Raw genomic sequence first — 21,973 nt, 5'->3', positions numbered from 1 at the left:
ATCTTTCCTACTTATTCAGTCTGCTCAATTGTTCCATTCCAGTTAAACTCCCTTGATCAGCAATACAAATTACACCCTACGTGACCACAAGCAGAGAGAAGACTTTTCTCATCATCATCATCCTCCCCCTCTAATAACTAGTAAATTCACCTGAAATGCTTCTTTTCCCATTTCTCTGGAATCTAACTTTGATTCCTTTTACATCGAGTCTACCCATTGTTCCTCAAGTGGACGTCTTTCAATATGCATGCTGTTGTTGCACATGTCTTTATGAGCTCCTTCTCTTTTCTGATTCCACTGCTGACTCAGACTGATCATGTTGCTTATCCGACATCCTATCGACCAGGCAAGGAGCTATCCAAATAGTCATCTTTACAGGGGTGTCATTCAAGCACTCCACACAACTACCCTTGTACACAACATTCCCTACAGTTTGATTTCCTAACATTCCCTTACGAAGTATTTGAGGCAATGACCCAGTACTGGAGGAGTAGGAATTAAACTGTATAAACTTTGGATATGAGTTTTTGCTCATGTTTCAACTCACAATTTAACAAGTATTAATTGTTTTTGGCTACTATTTCTATTTAAATGGTTGTTGATTGCTATATAGGGTAGATTATTAGCTTTCATACAAAATAAATGTTCGTTGTATTGCAAGAACAAGTTGTTTCTGGTTGCTATTCATAGTTGCTATATAAAGGTACTAAGAACACTGGACAATAGACCCAGAAACAGCAAGGGGGTTTACAACAAAGAAACCCTTCCATTACATGTAATACAGTCACTGAATTACTTTTTGTCACACTGTAATACCAGAACAATCCAAATTGGCAAAGTAAGTTTCCACTGTCAGTAAATTATTTTTAAAAATACATGGAATGTGAGATGAGTATTGAACTGGATTTGTATACATACAAGTCTTTGAAGGAAGCAAGGTAAAGTTATCATGAAGCCATCTGGGATCATTATTAGAGAAGAATACAGGGTATGAAATCAAGTTCTGCTAAACTAGATTTGAACTGGATTATAATGGCCATTATCTATGGACCATGCTTAGGAAAGGATGTCAAAGTCCAGAGCAGATGTTGGAAACTTGACGAGAAAAGTACCAGGGATGAAAGGCTTGGTTGTGCTGGTAAGAGTAGAAAGAAAAACAAGAGTTAGGAGAGGTGCTTAAACCAGAGGCTTTTCATAGACTAAAGAAAAATAAAGAGCACAGGCACAAAGCCATAACAAACAAATTTAAGTTGACTGGTGAAAATTACGCAGAGGTGACATGAAACAAAAACCATTTATGCATTCATCTGTTATCTCTGAAATTAAGATAGAAAGATATTCAAAAATGACTTTCAGTAGGGAATCAGATAAAGGGAGCAATTTCTGGGAAGAAAGGAGAAAGAAAAGGGAAGCAGCAACAACTTGCACTGTTTCAGTAAAAACTTATGGCTAGAATTCAAATGACTGTGTACAACAGCTCAGTAAAAACGCAATGACTGAAGTGTACTGAGATGCTGGAGCTTCAATTCAAATTCAGCACAAGCAGAAATTTCTTACTGATCCACAGGTGACATTATATATGCTCAGAGACAGATGGACTATCCTCTGTGCCCCTTTTTGTTTTCCTTTATCCCACCAGCCCATTATCACTTTTCTTTCCCCTCCTTTGCCCATCACCCATACATTCCTTCCTTTAGTTCCCCTTCTCAGCTTCTTCCCTTTATTCCATGGTCCACTGTCTAATACCTATTAGATTCCATCTTCTTCAGCCTTTTGTCACTTCCACCCATCGTCTCCCAGCTTCTTACGTTGTTCCAACTCCCCCCTCCCCCAATTGCTTACCCTTGCCCTCTCACCGGGATTGAGCTATCACCCACTAGCTTGTGCACAGCCCATTTCTTCCACCCTTTTATCATCACTTCTTCCCTTGCTTTCCAGTCCAGATAAGGGGTCTTGACCCAAAATGGCGACAGTCCATACTATCTGACCCGCTGAGTTCCTCCAGTACTTTGCGCAAGTCTCTATAATGCATTATTTCTTCATCCATCTTCAATGAACTGTAAAGAAACATCAGATGCATTATCCACACAGTTAACTTTCAGTTTTGTTTTACCTGACAGCCGACTGCCTTTTCCTTGCAGCGTTTGTCGTAGAGATGGGCAGTGTATGAGAAGATAGTGAACGAATATCACTGAAAGAATTACTTTTCTTCAAGTGAATCTTTGCCTTTTCCTATAAATGTGACAGGAAGGCTGGATTTTACACTTGCAAATTATTCTATTTAATTATTTACAAGAATTTATCAAAGCCTTAATTTGGGTGTGGTTACTATCTGATTTCAAATATTTGATTACACTGCTTATTACACATATATTTGATGAAACATTCCTAATTTGAATGAAGTTATGCAAATACCATTAATATGGCTTCACAAATTTTTCAGCTGATTTTAGTTAACCAAGTTTAAGCTAACAATTGACTACTCATAAGAAAAGTGTAGGAGGCTGATGTGTGACCTTGTAGTGGAATATAACATCTTGAGGGGCATAGAAAAAGTGAATGGTCACAATTTTCCCCCAGAGTATAGAAGGCTAAAATTGGAGGACATAGGTTTAAAGTGAGAGTGGAAAGATTTGAATGGAACCTGGGAGCAAATTTTTCCACACAAAAGGTGTTAGTTTCGTAGAATGAGTTGCAAGAGGAAGTGGCAGAGGCGAGTACAATTACAAATGACCATAAACTTTTAGACAAGTATGCAGGTATATTTCAGAGCAATATGAGCCAAACACAGGCAAATGGGAGTAGTTCAGGTAAGCAACCTGTTGGCATGATGAGTTGCGCTGAAGAGCCCATTTCCATGTTGTATAACTATGATTCTAATAACCTCTGAATTGTAGCATACAGTGAAATAAAATTTGGATGGCAGGGTAGATCTTGCACTTTGCAAAGACTTGTGGGTGGGGAAGTACAGGGGAGAGGATTTGTTGAGAAATTTTGCTTTGAGCCTTCTCAGTCTTTAAAAAAAATGTGAAGGTATGGTGCTGCTACTCAAGACTCAAAATGAAGAGGTATTGTGTGCTCATTAGTTTTGAAAACTTAATGAGAGCTGGGCTATTACAATGTTCTGAACACAGGTCAAGGACACGACCCACCCAGCCAACACACTTTTCGTCCCTCTTCCCTCCGGGAGAAGGCTCAGGAGCTTGAAGACTCGTACGGCCAGATTTGGGAACAGCTTCTTTCCAACTGTGATAAGACTGCTGAACGGATCCTGACCCGGATCTGGGCCGTAGCCTCCAAATATCCGCACCTGCCTCTTGGTTTTTTTGCACTACCTTACTTTCCCTTTTCTATTTTCTATTTATGATTTATAATTTAAATTTTTACTATTTACTATCGATTTGTACTCCAGGGAGCGGGAAGCACAGAATCAAATATCGCTGTGATGACGTATGCTCTAGTATCAATTGTTTGGCGACAATAAAGTAAATCTGTGCTTGTGGGGCCTTCCTCAAATTGAGTACCTGATTTTGCCTTTGGTACAATTCCCAAGTGGATGTAACTAAGCAATCATTGAATCTAGGAGCTCTTAAATCTAATAAGATTTGGACACCACATCAAGCAACCCACTTACCTGTAAGGAGTGGGGCCACTGGATAGCCTATATTTCAGCTTGGAAAGTACAGTCTTTGTACATCCTATTTACATTTGGAGTGGCTGGACAGATTTGCTAACCTATGAAATGACCATGTGCAGAATCACATGGGAATATTACAGGTCCAGGCACTGGCGTCTGTCTAGATTTTATCATTGTGCAAGTGATTGATCATGAGGAAGTTACCATCACTGCAGCACAACAAATGATGATAACTATTGATTATTGGCCAATCCACCATTATTCACATGACCCTGAACCCAATACATCACTGACAGAAATCATGCTGTAAGAAACTCTGAACACTGAAACTCTCTGAACCTCCAAATGCAGCTCCTCTTAGACAGCTCTGAGCTAGTTATTGTATTCACTCTCGGCTAACAGCAATACAGAGTGTCTACAGTGCATGACGCTACCTTGAAGTTAATGAATAATTAACAGCTCCTGGACAGACTCTCAACTTCTCTTCTAGGGCTGGTTTTATGAGATTGACCATTAGATCCAAGAGCTAATTAACATAAATGCAAGTCACTCTTGAAGACAAAAGGGGCTGCAAGTGCCGGCGTCTGGAACAAAAAAACCCAGAATGCTGGACGAAAGATGTCAGAAAAAGGCCAGCAATATCATGAAGGATCCCACCCATTTTGCTCCTATTCTTTGCTCAAAGATCCCCCTCACTTTGTCTCACTCCTTTTAGGGTGGAGGCTATGTAGTACCCATGCCAGGACCACTGGACTCAAAAACAGTTACTTTCCCCAAGCAGTAATGTTGATCAACATCCAACCCACCCTTCCACTACTACTTTATCATTTCCTGTCAGTCACCTTATGTATTTATAGTGTTTTTTTAAACAGTTGTGTTCTTTATCTTGTGTTTTTTTTCTGCTGTATGAGATTCGGAGTAACAATTAGTTTGTTTGTTCCCCTTTACACATCTGCACTGGAGATAACGTTAAACGATCTTGAAGCCTTGAACAATCTTGAACTCATTTGGTCAATCAACCTCTGAGGATACAAAAGGTACGTCAATGTTTTGGGCATCAATCTTGCATCAAGGCTGAGAGGGAAGAGGAAAGATTGCCAGTATATAGCAGTACAAAGTGGGGATGGGATAGTAGGTAACAGGGAGGGAAGGGGATGATGGACAGACAGAACTGGGTGGGGGAGTGGTGGTTGAAGAGAAACTGTTAGGTTATGGGTTCTGCTGCTATATACCGGCATTCTTTTCTCTTTTCTCTCAGACCTGATGACCTTGATTGTGGAATGATTGTCATCACGGAGTGGTTTGTGTATCTCAGAAACTGCTGATCTCATGGGACTTTCGTGCACAACATTTTGTAGACCTTACAGAGGAAGGTGTGAAAAACAGAAAGCATCCAGTGAACTGCAGTTCTGTTGGTGAGAATGCCTTGTTAATGAGAGAGGTCAGAGGAGAACAGCCAGACTCATTCAAGCTGGCGGAGGGCAACAGTAACTCAAATAACCACATGTTACCACAGTGGTGTACAGAAGAACATCTTCCAATGCAGAACATGTCAAACCTTAAAGTGGATGGGCTACAGCAGCAGAAGACCATGAACGTGCACTCAGTCGCCACTTTATTAGGTACAAGAGGTACAAAATAATGTGGCCACTCATAGAAAACCATAGAAAAACCACAGAAACTACAGCACAGAAACAGGCCCTTTGGCCCTTGGCTGTGCCGAACCATTTTCTGCCTAGTCCCACTGACCTGCACATGGACCATATCCCTCCATACACCTCCCATCCATGTATCTGTCCAATTTATTCTTAAATGTTAAAAAAGAACCCGCATTTACCACCTCGTCTGGCAGCTCATTCCATACTCCCACCACTCTCTGTGTGAAGAAGCCCCCCCCCATGTTCCCTTTAAACTTTTCACCCCTCACCCTAAACCCATGTCCTCTGGTTTTTTTCTCTCCTTGCCTCAGTGGAAAAAGCCTGCTTGCATTCACTCTATCCATACCCATCATAATTTTATATACCTCTATCAAATCTCCCCTCATTCTTCTGCGCTCCGGGGAATAAAGTCCTAACCTATTCAACCTTTCTCTGTAACTGAGTTTCTCAAGTCCTGGCAACATCCTTGTAAACCTTCTCTGCACTCTTTCAACCTTATTTATATCCTTCCTGTAATTTGGTGACCAAAACTGAACACAATACTCCAGATTCGGCCTCACCAATGCCTTATACAACCTCATCATAACATTCCAGCTCTTATACTCAATACATCGATTAATAAAGGCCAATGTACCAAAAGCTCTCTTTACGACCCTATCTACCTGTGACGACACTTTTAGGGAATTTTGTATCTGTATTCCCAGATCCCTCTGTTCCACTGCACTCCTCAGTGCCTTACCATTAACCCTGTATGTTCTACATTGGTTTGTCCTTCCAACATGTAGGTTTTATTCATCTAAACACAGAGTGAACTTGATCTTTATCACACACCAACCTTAGGGGTAAATGCACGGACCTACAGCAAAATCTGTGTACGGTACTTATCAACTCTATCAAAATCTATAACTCGGTCGAAGAGCTCCTCCATCAAATTCAGCCACCACAGAATTTTATCTCCATCTTGCATGTACATTTTGATAGCGTGCAAACCATGATCCTAACCAAAAGGGTCTAACAGAACCAATCTGAGAGCAGAACCAAGTCAAGAAGAGCTACATCGCTCTTTTCAATCTTTAAAGCTGTAATTCTGTACGTGGTCTGTAACAATGTTCTCACTGAAGTGGAACTGATCTGCAGAAGTATTGAAAAATGCTCATTGATTCCACTCCAGAACAAAGATCACTCCAACCTTAGAAGTCAATTTGAGCAATACACAGACAGCGCCTGGATTTGCAGATACTTGAAGACTGAGATCCAAAGCGATGCTGATGCATTCAGACAAGTATATCAGAGGATGCACCTAATGTCCAACACCTACAAAAGAGAGGTTCTCTACCAACATACCTCTACTGTACAAGATCGCCCTCTGCCATAAAGGGTCACAACAAGACAATGGAAAATGAGGGTCATATTTTCCCAAAATATCTTGTGATCAAATTCACTCATGTTTACAGTGAACCAAAACAGCCTTTAGCCAAGTGAGGAAATGGGTGATTGAAGATTAAGGGCCTCCGTATCAGCAAAAATTGATGATGTTGCACACAACAGTGATTCTTGCTCCTCAACATACTTCTGTGCCTTGGACTACCTGAAGCAGGCACTGGACAAATACCACCAACATTGCCTCTGAAAAATCCTCCAAATCCATTAGGATAAACCAATCATATCAGGATCTTCTTCCCTGCCTGTATCAGACAGGCTCAGGTAGACAGAACCCAGATACCAAAATATACCATATCTGGATATCAAAGTTGCTGGTGAACGCAGCAGGCCAGGCAGCATCTCTAGGAAGAGGTGCAGTCGAGGTTTCAGGCCGAGACCCTTCGTCAGGACTAACTGAAGGAAGAGTGAGTAAGGGATTTGAAAGTTGGAGGGGGAGGGGGAGATCCAAAATGATAGGAGAAGACAGGAGGGGGAGGGATGGAGCCAAGAGCTGGACAGGTGATTGGCAAAAGGGGATACGAGAGGATCATGGGACAGGAGGGCCGGGAAGAAAGACAAGAGGGGGGTACTCAGAGGATGGGCAAGAGGTATATTCAGAGGGACAGAGGGAGAAAAAGGAGAGTGAGAGAAAGAATGTGTGCATAAAAATAAGTAACAGATGGGGTACGAGGGGGAGGTGGGGCCTTAGCGGAAGTTAGAGAAGTCGATGTTCATGCCATCAGGTTGGAGGCTACCCAGACGGAATATAAGGTGTTGTTCCTCCAACCTGAGTGTGGCTTCATCTTTACAGTAGAGGAGGCTTCCCCGCCCCCCGTCTTTCTTCCCGGACCTTTTCTTTCCAATGTGTTTCATTCTACGCTCTGTCCGCCAGAGAAAGCAGGATCTCCCAGTGGCCACACATTTTAATTCCAACATCCCATTCCCATTCTTACATGTCTATCCACGGCCTCCTATACTGTAAAGATGAAGCCACACTCAGGTTGGAGGAACAACACCTTATATTCCGTCTGGGTAGCCTCCAACCTGATGGCATGAACATCGACTTCTCTAACTTCCGCTAAGGCCCCACCTCCCCCTCGTACCCCATCTGTTACTCATTTTTATGCACACATTCTTTCTCTCACTCTCCTTTTTCTCCCTCTGTCCCTCTGAATATACCTCTTGCCCATCCTCTGAGTACCCCCCCCCTTGTCTTTCTTCCCGGACCTCCTGTCCCATGATCCTCTCGTATCCCCTTTTGCCTATCACCTGTCCAGCTCTCGGCTCTATCCCTCCCCCTCCTGTCTTCTCCTATCATTTTGGATCTCCCCCTCCCCCTCCAGTTTTCAAATCCCTTACTAACTCTTCCTTCAGTTAGTCCTGACCTGAAACGTCGACTGCACCTCTTCCTACAGATGCTGCCTGGCCTGCTGCGTTCACCAGCAACTTTGATGTGTGTTGCTTGAATTTCCAGCATCTGCAGAATTCCTGTTGTTTCCATATCTGGATATATTGCTTTGCTATGGAAAAGATTTATCTGCTGGACAGAGGGGAAAAAATCTGGCAGCAAAGCAATTAGCACAGTCAATGAGGTTGAATTCCTGTTGCTGTCTACAAGGAATTTGTTCTCCTTGTCACCACTTGAGTTTCCTCAGGGTGCTCCGTGTTTCTCTCACATTCCACAGGTGTAAGCGTTAATACGTTGTGGGTATGCTATGTTGTCGCTGGAAGCATGGTGACCAAGGTGGGCTATCCCCAGGACATCCTCAGACTGTGCTGATCATTGATGCAAACGACACATTTCACTAACAAGAGAAAATCTGCAGGTGCTGTATGTATATTTTGATGTTTCAATGTACGTGTGACAAATAAAGCTCATCTTTAAGAAGATCTGAGGATGTGCTCAAAAGCCTCTATGAAAAAATGCAACAGTTTTGCTGTTATAGCATGGTAGTGAGAACCCTGGGTCCATAAATGAGGAGTACAAGGTACCTCAGTGTAAATAGTGGAAGAACATTAATTATTTACCCAATTGTGTTTGATAACACTTCCTGTATGCCCCATGATGACCTCAGCAGTTATCTCAGAACACAGAAGGAAGCAAGTTATTCTCAATTCCAAGGGACTATGCAGGAAAAATATTCTACAGCCAACTCCATATGGTATAGCAATTAACAACATGCTGGAGGAACTCAGCAGGTCAGGCAGCATCAGTGGAAACAATGAGTCAACATTTCAGGCCGGAACCCTTCGTCAGGAACGTTGACTCATCGTTTCCACTGAAGCTGCCTGACCTGCTGAGTTCCTCCAGCGTGTTGTGAGTGTTGCTTTGATCCCAGCATCTGCAGATTATTTTGTGGTCTAGCAATTATATTGTTGCGTACTTATCTTTCTTTATTAATACCCCTGTATTAAGTTTCAATTTTAATATTTCCCATTCTTCCCTCTTCTGCAATTACTTTGGATGAGAGAGAGTGCGATACTTGATCTGCTCTTAGGGAATGAGACAGGAGCAGGCGACAGGAGATTGTGTAAGGAAACATTTTGCATCTAGAGGTCACAATGCCATCAGTTTCAAAGTAAATATGCAAAAAGATAGGCCTGGTCTGCAGGTTGAGATTCTAAATTGGAGAAAGGCCAATTTTGATGATAACAGAAAGAATCTGGCAACTGTGGATTGGGACGAGCTGTTATCTGGCCTTCAAAAGTAAAATTTTGAGAGTAAAAAGCTTGTAAGTGCCTGTCAAAATAAAAGGTAAAGATAAGAAGTGTAGGGAACCTTGGTTTTCAAGAGATATTGAGGTCCTGTTAAGAAAAAAAAAGATGGTGCATAGCAGGTATAGACAGGTAGGAACAAATGAGGTAGAGTGCAACAAATGAAACACATAAGAAAGAGATCAGGAGGACTAAAGGGCGACATGAGGTTGCCCTAGCAAATAAGGTGAAGGAGAATCCTAAGGGATTCTACAGATACGTTAAGAACAAAAGGATTGTAAGGGACAAAATTGGTCCTCTGGAAGATTAGAATGGAAAGATTCCATGTGTGGGCCAAAAGAGATGGGGGAGATCTTAAATGATTTTTTTTGGACCTGTATTTACTTAGGAGACAGACATAGTCTACAGAAGTGAGGCAAAGCAGCATTAACTTCATGGACCCAATACAGATTACAGAGGAGCAGTTCTTTGCTGTCCTGTGTTTAATCGAATCTGATGAAATCCGGGAAGAGTAGTGCAATTGGTGGGTTTAAAATCTAGGAAAATTCTATTAAGCAAGTCAACAATCTGCTATCGGGTTGAGCCAACAAATGAAGGTCAATAAATTTACTGAGTGGTTTCAGATTAAGGTTTGGAGTGTGGATGAGATTTTTGGAATTCTCAAAATACATCATGGTTGAAAGGGCATGATCAATTCCCACAAAATCTTCCCACGAGACAGAAAATACTTGAAAGATATACCTTTGGTACTATAGTCTTGGCTTTGCTTTGTCGTGGGGGCAACTTTGATGTTTGCAGTTCAAAGGGCACACATTTTGTTGACCCCTTTGTCTCTTTTCTTGCTCCTCTTTGAAATGCATTGTACAGTTTGGTATAGTCAGGAATTCCTGGATTTATCCTTGGCTTGAACTTTGGTTTTTCCTCCAGAAAGCTCAGCTTCTCCTGCCTTGCTCTCATCGAGCTAGTAGTGACCTGATTTTTCGGTTTATGGTCTATAGGTGCTGCAGCCTTTTTGAGCAAATCTTCAGCTCTCATATGAATCCTGATTTTTCTGTAAAGTTCATCTTCTTCACAGGATAGGAGAAAAACAAGTAAGTTCAAAGTAAATGTACTATCAAAGTACATACATGTCACCATATACAACCCGGAGATTCATTCTCTTATGGGGATACTCAGTAAATCCATTGCCCATAATAGAATCAATGTAAGACTGCACCAACAGGGTGGACAACCAGTTTGCAAAATACAACAAACAGGGCAAATACAAAAAGACAGGGGGAAAAATAATAATAATAAATAAGCAGTAAATATCAAGAACATGGGATGAAGAGTCCTTAAAAGTGAGTCCATCAGTTATGGGAACAGTTCAATGAAGGGGCTAGTGAAGTTATCGCCTCTAGTTCAAGAGGCTGATGACTGAGGGGTCATAAATGTTTCTGAACCTGACTGTAAGAGTCCTGAGACTCCTGTACCTCATTCCTGATGACAACAATGAGAATAGCAGCTCTTCTCTATTACTGTAAAACAATATTAACCAGAAAAATACTTGCCAATATAATTGGTAATATTGATATGTTATACCATGACACACGGGAAGAGTCAACAGCAGTTCAGGCCAACCACTGCATTATTTGAATCTCAGCTGCTTATTATGCTGAGTTGCTAAGCAGTGGTCTGCACTCTTGTCAGAGACAGTTGTCTGACCGTTACCACAATCTATTTTGAGACTCACAAGAATGTATCAAAGCACCCATTACATATGTCAGCAGTGAAGTTTAAAAGTTAATTAATTAACGTGCTGCTAGATGTGGTGATTTTTGGCAGCTATGTAACACACGACTTACGTGCTGGCTTGCTATTTGAGATTTCTCACGTTGCAAGTTTCCAATTTTCAGTTATGTTATAAACTGAAAAAGACACAGACTGAACAAGGGCAGGAGGAAAAAAAATGCATTCCTTGCTATTGGTTCTTTGAATGCATGTGTTCAGGTCAGCTCCTATTTTTCATCAGATAGACAGATGCCAGAGATTATGTTACTGTCTCACTTGGAGATATTCTGTGCCATATGGAATTCTTTCTGAATTTAAAAAAAAACATGATCAGAATGCTCCTGCACAACAAACACATGGTGCAATTAGTTATTCAGTTTACCTTTGAGTTTCTCACTCACTGATGGGTCCTGGACAGAACGTGGAATTTTCTTCATCCGTTTTACTGTCCTTCCTGTTTCTGGAACCACGGCACAGAGTTGTTGTTTCAACTTTTCTTTCCTCCTTTCTTCCTTCTTTGTGAAGCTAAATGGTTTCTGTGTGGACAGCAGATATTCTTGCCGTTTCTCTGTTTCTTTCTTTCTCTTCTCTTCATTCCGTTCATTGATTTCATCATAAAGTTGCAAGTAAACGTGACCGGGCACAGGGAGGGCTCGGAATTTCTTCTGGCATTCTGCCTCTTCCTGCTGCCATTTCTCCACCAGCTGTTTCTCCACTTCCATCATCAGCCTTGATCTGAGAACCTCTGTATTCTTCTGACTCTCCCGCATCGTCATATTGAATGGCTGAGGGACTGCACAGGACAATTCAGAAGAAAACAATGTGTAATACAACAAACAAAAACAGGTACTACACAAACTTTTCACAAGAACATAAGAAATAGGAACAAGAGTAGGCCATCTGGCCCATCGAGCCTGCTCCGCTATTCAGTAAGATTCATGGCTGATCTGGCCATGGACTTATCTCCAACTATCTGCCTTTTCCCCATAACTGTTAATTCCCTTATTATGCAAAAATCTACCCAATCTTGTTTTAAATATATTTACTGAGGTAGCCTCCACTGCTTCATTAGGCAGAAAATTCCACAGACTCACCACTCTCTGGGAAAAGAAGTTCCTCCTCATCTCCATCCTAAATCTACTCCCCTGAATCTCAAGGCTGTGTCCCTTAGTTCTACTTTCACCTACCAGTGGAAACAGCTTTCCTGCCTCTGTCTTATCTATCCCTTTCATAATTTTATGTTTCTATAAGATCTCCTCTCATCCTTCTGAATTCTGGCAAGTAGAGTCCCAGGTGACTCAATCTCTCCTCATAGTCTAACCACTTCTTCTCTGGAATCAATCTGGTGAACCTCCTCTGCACTGCCTCCAAAGCCAGCATATCCTTCAAGTAAGGAGACCAGAACTGCACGCAGTTCTACAGGTGGGGCATAACCTCCCTGCTCTTAACTTCAATCCCTCTAGCAATGAAGGCCAACATTCCATTTGCCTTCTTGATAACCTGCTACAGCCACAAATCAACCTTTTGTGATTCATGCACAAGACTCCCAAGTCCCTCTGCACAGCAGCATGCTGCAATTTTTTACCATTTAAATAATCATCTGCTCTTTCATTTTCCCTTCCAAAATGGATGACCTCACATTTACCAATTTTGTACTCCATCTGCCAGATCCTTGCCCACTCACTTAACCTATTCCTGCAGACTCTCCGTATCTTCCGCACAATTTGCTTTTCTACTCAATTTAGTATCATCAGAAAACTTAAATACACTCCACTCAATTCCCATTTCCAGATTGTTATTGTATGAAAACACTAAAAGTTGTGGGCCCAGAACTGACCCTTGCAACTCACTGCTCACCAGTGATTGCCAACCAGAGTAACACTCATGTATCCCAACTCTGTTTTCTGTTAGTTAACCAATTCCTGATCCATGCTAATACATCACCCCCAGCTCTATGCATCCTTATGGATAAGTCTTTTAAGCCTCACCTTATCGAATGCCTTCTGGAAATCCAAATAAACAACATCCATCTGTTCCCCTCTATTCACTGCACTCCTTTTATACTCAAAGAACTCCAGTAAGTTTGTCAAACAGGACCTGCCTTTGCTGAATCCATGCTGTGTCTGCCTGATGGATCTATTTCTTTCCAGATGTCTCACTATTTCTTCTTTAATGATAGCTTCAAGCATTTTCCCAACTACAGATGTTAATCTAACTGGCCTATAGATACCTGCCTTTTGCCTAAATCCTTTTTTTGAACAGTGGCGTGTCATTTGCCGTCTTCCAATCCACTGGAACCTGCCCAGAGTCCAGAGAATTTTGGTAAATTATCACAAAAGCCTCTACTATAACTTCTGCCATTTCTTTCAATACCTTGGGATGCATTTCATCAGGACCTGGGGACTTGTCTGTCTTCAGGACCATAAATTTATTCAGCACTACCACTTCAGTGATAGCTATTTTTTTCCAAGGTCCTCACCTCTCATTGCATCCATAACATCTATCTTTGGTATGTTAGATGTGTCCTCCACCATGAAGACTGACACAGAATAGTAACACAGAGCTTCAGCTGTTTCCTCATTACCCAATCTCAATAACCCCTTCTTGTCCTCCCAGGTACCTATATTCACTTCAGCCACCCTTTCCTGGTTTATATAATTATAATATTATGGTTCTATTGCTGAGCAGCAGTGAACCATCTGATTGGCCTTTCAGAATTCTCTTTGGGAACTAGTTGACTTGATCAGCATTTCTGATCTGGCTATTGCTCATGATTGCACTTAATAAAAAAAAACTTTTACTATCCAATTTTATAATTTGTGCTAGTTTATTTTCCAGCTTCCCTTTCTTTATTGCTCGCTTACTGGTAGTTTGTTGCTTTTTACAGTTTTCCCAATTTCCAGTTTCCTCACTCTTCTTGGTGATTTTGTATGCCTGAGCTTTTAGTTTGATACCTTTTTTTTATTTCCTTAGTTATCCAAGGCTGGCTCTCCCCTCCCTTACTGTCCTTGCTTTTAACTGGAATATATTTTTACTGAGCACCGAGAAAAACGGCTTTGAAAGTCTTCCATTGTTCCTCAGCCATACCACCATACAGCCCATGTTCCCAGTCTACACTAGCCAAATCCTCCCTCATCCCATTGTAGTCTCCACTGTTTTAGGCATAATACACTGGTTTTAGATCGAACTATTGCACCTTCATTTGTATGAGAAACTCGTTGGGAAGAGTTTAAAAAGTAGTGTTTCGCGGGGCTCGGCGCATTAGCGTGGACCAATCAATTCGCGATTCATTAGCAGGAGCAAATAGAAGTGAAGCAGGGTCAAAGCAAGCAGCCATCGTGTGAGTGGACCAGTGTAGCAGTGGGAACTTGAGGCTTTGGCGAGGAGGCACAGGCAAGTAGCAGGTCAGGCTTTTGTAGTGGTTGAATAAAAAGTCATTAAATTACAGCTAATTAAATAAAGTAGTGGTGATACAGGATCAGGTGATGTGCTGTAGCTGTATGGTGTGAAAGCTGGTGGACCCATTGTGGTTCCTGGTGACCACATCTGCAGCAAGTGTTGGCTGCTCGAGGAACTCAGGCTCAAAGTTGATAACCTGGGATCTGAGCTTCAAACACTGTGGTACATCAGGGGGGAGAGTTAACTGAATTCTCTGTTTCAGGAGGCAGTCACACCCATTAGATTAGCTGCCTCAAATTTGGTCTGTGGTCAGGGACAAGAGGGCGTGACCGCGAATGAGGCGGGTAGTGGGATCCAAGAGACAGTGCTGGAGGAGCCTAGGCCCTTGAACCTGTCTAACAGGTCTGAGATTTTTGCTCCCTGTGTGGATGAGAGTGGGGGCTGTAGGAAGGATGAGCAACCTAACTGTGGCACCATAGTTCAGGAAGCCATTCCTGAGGCGGGAGAGAAGAGAAACATAGTGGTAATTGGGGATAGTATAGTCAGGGGAATAGACAGAGTTCTCTGTCGTGAGGATAAAGCGTCCCAAAGGCTGTGCTGGCTGCCTGGTGCCTGGGTTCAGGACATCTTATATGACCTGCAGAGGAATTTGTAGTGGGAGGGAAAAGATCCAGTTGTCTTGGTCCATGTTGGTACCAAACCAACATGGGTAGAATGAAGAAAGAGATTCTGCTGAGGGAATTTGAGCAGCTCAGGATTAAATTAAAAAGCAGAACCAAAAAGGTAATTATCTCTGGGTTACTACCTGAGCCACGTGCAAATTGTCATAGGGTCAAGAAGATTAGAGAGTTAAATGCATGGCTCAAGGATTGGAGTGGGAGAAGTGGGTTTGAATTCATGGGAAATTGGCACCAGTACTGGGGAAGGAGGGATCTGTACCAATGGGACAGGCTCCACCTGAACCGTGATGGGACCTGGATCATAGCGAATTGCATATCAGGGCTGTGGATAGGGCTTTAAGTTAAATAGTGGGGGTGTGGGTTCAACAGATTGTAGAAGTAACATTGGAGATGTGATGGGGTCCTGAATTACCCCTCTAAACTGTGTTTTTAAAAGAGGGGGAGAGGGAGAGACTGCTTTGAGATGGTGTTATGGTTTTTCGGCAGCATGTTCACACTTTTGCAAGAACACTAGCAGCTTCCAAGTTCTTACAGAGAGAGAAGGGAGGAGCTGCTTGATGGACAGTTGGTGTTCAGCACGGTGAGATAAATAGAAGTCAGCTGTTAGACCTACAGACACATGGTTTGGACACTGAATGAGCTTTGTGGTGCCCACAGGAAAAGCGGGTTTTAGAGGATCGATCAGGCGGATCAATCAGTGGCTCTTGCAGTGTAAAAAGGGTGTGACCGGTGGGAAATTATTCATGTGTCCAACCCTTGCCTGGGTTGATAATTCCACCACAGAAGAATGGTCCCCTTTGTTGTGGTCACAGTCGGTGACTTCTAAAGGATTTCGGAGGACAACGGGAAGATCTATGGTGTCAGCTCACCTGAAGACTCAAATCTCTCCCCCCCCCACCTCTATCACTACTCAACTCAATACCACAAACTGAACTGAACTTTACTCATCTTTGTAAGACTATCTATTTACCCCTAGACTTGAAGAAGCTTGGTTTTCATATATTTCCACACTTACTTACATATAATCATTGCTAACCTGTTTGATTTATCTGCATTAATATTACTGTATTGTGTAGTTACTAATAAGTACCATTAGTTAATAGCAATACTGGACCCCAAAGTGTTTTCCACTTCCGCTGGTTCTTTAACCCGTCATGGGGTACATGACAGAGAGAGTTCAGAGAAGATTCACGAGAATGATTCCAGGAATGAAAGGGTTACCACATGAGGAACATCTGGCAGCTCTTGGGCTGTATTCCCTGGAGTTCAGGAGAATGAGGGGGTATCTCATACAAAACATTCTGAATATTAAAAGGCCTGAACAGATTAGATATGGCAAAGTTATTTCCTATGGTAGGGAGTCCAGGATTGAAGGACGTCCATTTAGAACAGAGATGCAGAAAAAATACTTCAGTCAGAGGGTGGTTAATCTGTGGAATTTGTTGCCACAAGCAGCTGTGGAGGCCAAGTCATTGGGTGCATTTAAGGCAGAGATAGATAGATTCTTGATTAGCCAGGGCATCAAAGGGTTTGGGGAGAAGGCAGGGGAGTGGGGATGACTGGAAGAATTGGATCAGTCCATGATTAAATGGCGGAGCAGACTCGATGGGCTGAATGGCTTACTTCTGCTCCCAAATCTTATGGTCTTAAGTATGGATAAAGTGAAAAAGAAAAGTGTGGATAAAGATAAAGAAAAAGCAAAAGAGAAAAGTAAAAGTGGAGTGAAGAAAAGTCAAGTGCAAAAGAGTAAAAGATTACAAGATTTTAGAAGCACAATGAGTGTAAGGGCACTTTATTTGAATGCCTGTAGTATTTGAAACAAGGCCAGTGAACTTGTGGCTCAAATCAGTACAAAGGGCCATTAAAGTGGCCATTACACAGACGTGGTTGCAGGGTGAAGAGGATTGGGAATTAAATGTCCAAGGTCATCAGATATTACAGAAGAATAGGCAGGAAGGTAAGGGCAGTTGGGTAGCGCTCTTAAAGATGAGATCAGGGCAATAGTGAGAGACGATATAAGATCTAAGGAGCAGAACGTTGAATCCATCTGGGTAGAGATTAAGAATAGTAAAGGGAAAAAAAAATCACTTGTCTATTGGCCACCAAATAATAACATTACAGAGGCACCGGCAATAAACAAAGAAATATTTGAGGCATGTTAGAATGGAACAACAGTTATCATGGGGGACTTTAACTCGCACATAGATTGGGTGAATCAAGTTGGTCGAGGCAGTCTTGAGGAGGGCTTTATAGAATGCATCCGTGGTGACTTTCTTGAACAGCATGTTGCTGAACTTACAAGGGAATGTGCTATCTTAGATCTGGTCCTATGAAATGAGATAAATAAAATCTCAAGAGGAGTTTGGGTTCCCCTTGGAAAGAGTGATCACAGTATGATTGAATCTGTATAGAAACTATATATAAGAGCCAGTAAATCTCATTTCAATTTCTCACTCAGCTACTTACATCTACATCACAGACACAAGACATTGAGTCTGAGTACTGGTGTTGAGCCTATGTGAGCTTCCTCCTGTTTTATCACTAAATTCTTCAATTTCTTTTATCCTCATCTATTTCAATCAATTTATTTTGTAAGCCTCAATCATTACACCCACATTCTAACCATTCTCTGTGTGTAAAGCAACTTCTGCCAAATTCCTTGTTGAATTTATTTGTGACTCTCTTGTAACTGACACAGTTGGTTAGTTTTCTGTCAAGAAATGTAAGGAGTGTCAACTGAAACAGAAAACCTTTCCCCTTGATATTTGTCAAGTGCAACCTTGTCAGCTAGAAGACAACCACACTTACAATAAAATGTTCCCTCTGCTCTTCAATAACAGGTTTGAGGACAAGATAGAGGATATAATAAGTAAGACTGAATGGAAGGACAGCAAGGGGCATGCTAATAAACATGGTGGGACTGATGGGATGAAATGTGTTTATTTCAACACTAGGAGGGTGAACTTAGAGCCTGCATCAGTATATGAAATTAGGAGGCATGGTTGTGTGACGAACAGCTCAACTTTCCTGGCTTTTGTTGTTTTAGATGTGGGGGTAAAAGAGGAGGAAGGATTGCCCTCCTGATAAGGGAGAATGTCACAGCAGTACCAAGCAGAGGACAAACTAGAGAAGTCATTTAAGTGGAGCTCCAAAATAAGAAGGGTGTAATTATACTGACAGGGTACTAGAGCCCCCCCCCCCCCATCATCACAGAGAGGTAGAGGAACAGATATGCAAATAGATTTATGGAAAGGTGAAGAGACAACTGGGTTGTCATCGCCTCTACAACTACTTATTCTTTTTTTGTATTTACACAGTTTGTCTTTTACACATTGGTTGTTTGTCAGTCTATGTGTGTAGTTTTTCATCGATTTTATTATTTCTTTGTTCTACTGTGAATGGCTGCAAGAAAATGAATGTCATGGTAGTAATGGTAGACATATATGTGCCTTGATAATAAATTCAGTTTGAATTTTTAAACTTTGGGAATTTAACTTCTCTGGTAATGAGTGGAACTCCCATCATACAAAAGACTTGGGTAGGCTGGGATTTCTTCAGAACATCTGAGAGGATGTGGAGACTAACTACAGGAAAACATACTGGGCCTAGTTTTGGGAAATAAGCAAGGCCAGCTGATAGACCTGAGAATAGTAATATAAAGGGCTATCAAAAAACACAGTGGGATATAAATAAATTACAGATATAGGCAGAGAAGTGGCAGATGGAGTTTAATCCAGGCTAATGTGAAATGAAGCACCTTGGGAGGTCAAATGAAATGAGAAAGTACTGCACTGGGAGCACCGGATGCAATAGATGACCCCAACAGACTCACAAGTGAAGTGTTGCCTCACCTAGAAGAACTGTTTGGGGCCCTGAATGGTGGCAAGAGAGGAGGTGTAGGGACAGGTGTAGCACTTACGCTTACAGGGATAAGTGCCGGGTGGGAGATCCCTGGGGAGGGACGTGTGGACCAGGAAGTCGCGGAGGGAACGATCCCTGCGGAAAGCGGAGAGGGGTAGAGAGGGAAAGACGTGCTTAGTGGTGGGGTCCTGTTGAAGGTGGTGGAAGTTGTGGAGGATAATATGCTGGATCCAGAGGCTGGTGGGGTGGTAGGTGAGGACAAGGGGAACTCTGTCCCTGTTGCGGTGGCGGGAGGATGGGGTGAGGGCCGAAGTGCGGGAAATGGAGTCAATGCGGGTAAGGTCATCATTGATGATGGCAGAAGGGAAACCACTGTCCTTAACCTTCCAGCCTTCTCCTTCCCCCCCTCCCCCACCTTCTTTATAGGGCCTCTGCCCCTTCCTTCTTCAGTCCTGATGAAGGGTTTCGGCCCGAAATGTTAACTGATCGTTTCCACGGATGCTGCCCGACCTGCTGAGTTCCTCCAGTGTGTTGTGAGTGTTGCTTTGACCCCAGCATCTGCAGAGTACTTTGTGTTATACTAAATGTCCACAGGAGGAGGACAATTGGTATAAATTAGCAGCAAGACTGGTGCAACGTTGTGGGCAGAATGGTATATTGGAGGGGCCGTGACTGTCACGTGACAGCACTGCCCGTTTAACTGGTTGAAAGACACGCCACCTGCCAATCAAGGTTTGACCCCTCCTCGCCCATCAATGCACACCTAACCATTGGCCCCTTTAATTAGCCTTGTACTTGACCTTGGGCAATTGGCCTTTGTAATCAGCTTAACCCTGCTGGCACCGAGCCATTGGCTTCCCTGTGAATCACCTGGGCTGGACTCATCAGCCCTGCTGCACTCTAAAGGAAGCCACATGGGCTTGACCCTTTCTCTTTTTTGCTACCTCTGAGGGACCACCCTGCTGTTGGTGAGTTGTGCATTGAATAGGGTTAGGGGTGTGGGTATCGTCCCTAATATCATAAGAGCCGTGCCCACACAGAGACAAGGGTGTCGGGTTATCATATTGTGTGTGCGTCCCACGCGATTTTATTAATTGTCCGTGTGTTTTATTGCTGATCTGACTACTGTGAATTGTGTGCGTGTGCGTGTTGTTTCTGTTGCCATTTCCCCACGTTTGTCTTCTGTAAATAAAATCCTTTACAACCAAGGTTGTGTCCAGAGTCCTTGCCTTTGAGACCTATCAAATCTGTTTCCTCACTTACAACAAATGGCCTGTCTAATGCTGTACTATTCTATGTTCTCAACCAAGCTCACATTAGGTAGATCCCTGCCAATCTAATTTTTCCTTTCTTTACCTTGCATGTTCTTTCTTTCTAACATTGTGCAGTGACTATAGGCACCCACTTAACTGCATTCACAGGTAATTACTCTTTCACTAACTCTGTTTTTTTAAGCACTTATCACAAGTACAGTGGATTCTGGTTAATTGGGACACCTCAGGACCAGAACATTTTGGCCTAATTAGCCAGTTTCATGAAATAATTAAAACGGTATAAAAAAGACAAACCTGAGGAATGCATTATGTATTTAAATGAAATATAGAACAAATTAGAATACTACCAATACTACTGCAGTACTACAAAACTGCATATTGGTTCCTAATGCTTGCCAATTAATTCACACTGTATTCATTTGACTATAAATGAACAAATCAGCACAGACACCCAGTGCAGATAATAGACTGCCTTCATACAATGATTGCATCCTCCAAATCTTCATTTTTATAAACATTCAAATTTCCCGTAACTTATTAACTTGTTGAGTTAGTGGAATTATTTCATTTTCACTCCCAGCCAGTTCTGGCATCTCCAAGTCTGAATGCTTGAAAGTACAGTGAGCAATACAATACTGAATTGTCTTATTGCTCATTTCTCCCTGACTATCAGTGACAAGAATTGCTGCTTTTTGAACACAAACACACACTACTGACGCTGTTTAAAAACTGTTCACTCCAAGTAGTGTGGTATCTAACGGTCATGCAAGTGCATGCGACTGACAACAGTTAAAAATTGTTCAGCAATATCTAATGCCCAATTAAGCAATATAATGTCCCAAATAAACAAAGGGAATCTGTGCTATTTTCTGGATTAGCTTTTGTTCTTTAAGAGTTGTTCTAAATAAATGGCTGTCCCAATTAACCAGAACCCATTGTAATTTCCAAGATCTTCTGTAAAGTGACTGACTCCTTATCCTTTTATGTTACTCAAATGTAAAGTAGCAGTTTGTTATTCTTGAGACTCTTCCTGGAACTTCTCTCTAAACTGCCTCCTTTCTCAGAAGCAAGTAGTTCAAAACCGTATTCTTCTATGAGAACTCGCTGGGAATGAGAACAGCAAATATGTCAGATGACAAATTCACTTGTGGTTGTAAAAGTGATAATATTGCACAGTGAAGAGTAGCACACCCTTCTCATTCAAGAAAGATTTTCATTACACGTCAAGAAATATGTTCTACATTTACCTGGTAAGACTCTCCACTTTGTACATAGTTGGCACAATAGCCACATGCAATTCTGGGAGTGATTCACAGCACACACACACACACACACACACACACACACACACAGTGTGATTGAATTTCTGGGCCCTCATCTTTTCCCAACACTAGAATAATTGAATAAAATTGAGAGAGTACAGAGGAGGTTTACTAAAATGTTGCCTGGGTTTCATCTAAGTTACAGAGAAAGGTTGAACAAGTTAGGTCTTTATTCTTTGGAGCATAGAAGGTTGAGGGGGGACTTGATAGAGGTGTGTAAAATTATGAGGGGGAT

At 42.1% G+C, this 21,973-nt stretch overlaps 1 protein-coding gene across 2 annotated transcripts in view; it reads right to left on the bottom strand.

The window, feature by feature from the left end:
- The window catches only part of fam161b (FAM161 centrosomal protein B), a 54,647-nt gene that overhangs the window by 18,945 nt on the left and 13,729 nt on the right, over positions 1–21,973 (bottom strand). The window contains exons 4-6 of one of the 2 annotated variants that reach the window (XM_063044348.1): positions 11,585–11,995; positions 10,174–10,496; positions 2,114–2,232 (exon numbers count right to left, since the gene is read on the bottom strand). In XM_063044348.1, the coding sequence (XP_062900418.1) occupies positions 2,114–2,232; positions 10,174–10,496; positions 11,585–11,995 (853 nt within the window). Of the gene's footprint in view, positions 1–2,113; positions 2,233–10,173; positions 10,500–11,584; positions 11,996–21,973 lie in introns of both variants that reach the window. The other variant, XM_063044340.1, reaches the window with a different exon arrangement.

Source organism: Mobula hypostoma, chromosome 1, assembly GCF_963921235.1.
Source record: "Mobula hypostoma chromosome 1, sMobHyp1.1, whole genome shotgun sequence".
Lineage (NCBI taxonomy): Eukaryota > Metazoa > Chordata > Chondrichthyes > Myliobatiformes > Myliobatidae > Mobula > Mobula hypostoma.
The sequence above is the reverse complement of the archived record's forward strand: the minus strand, read 5'-3'. Positions and strand labels throughout refer to the sequence as shown.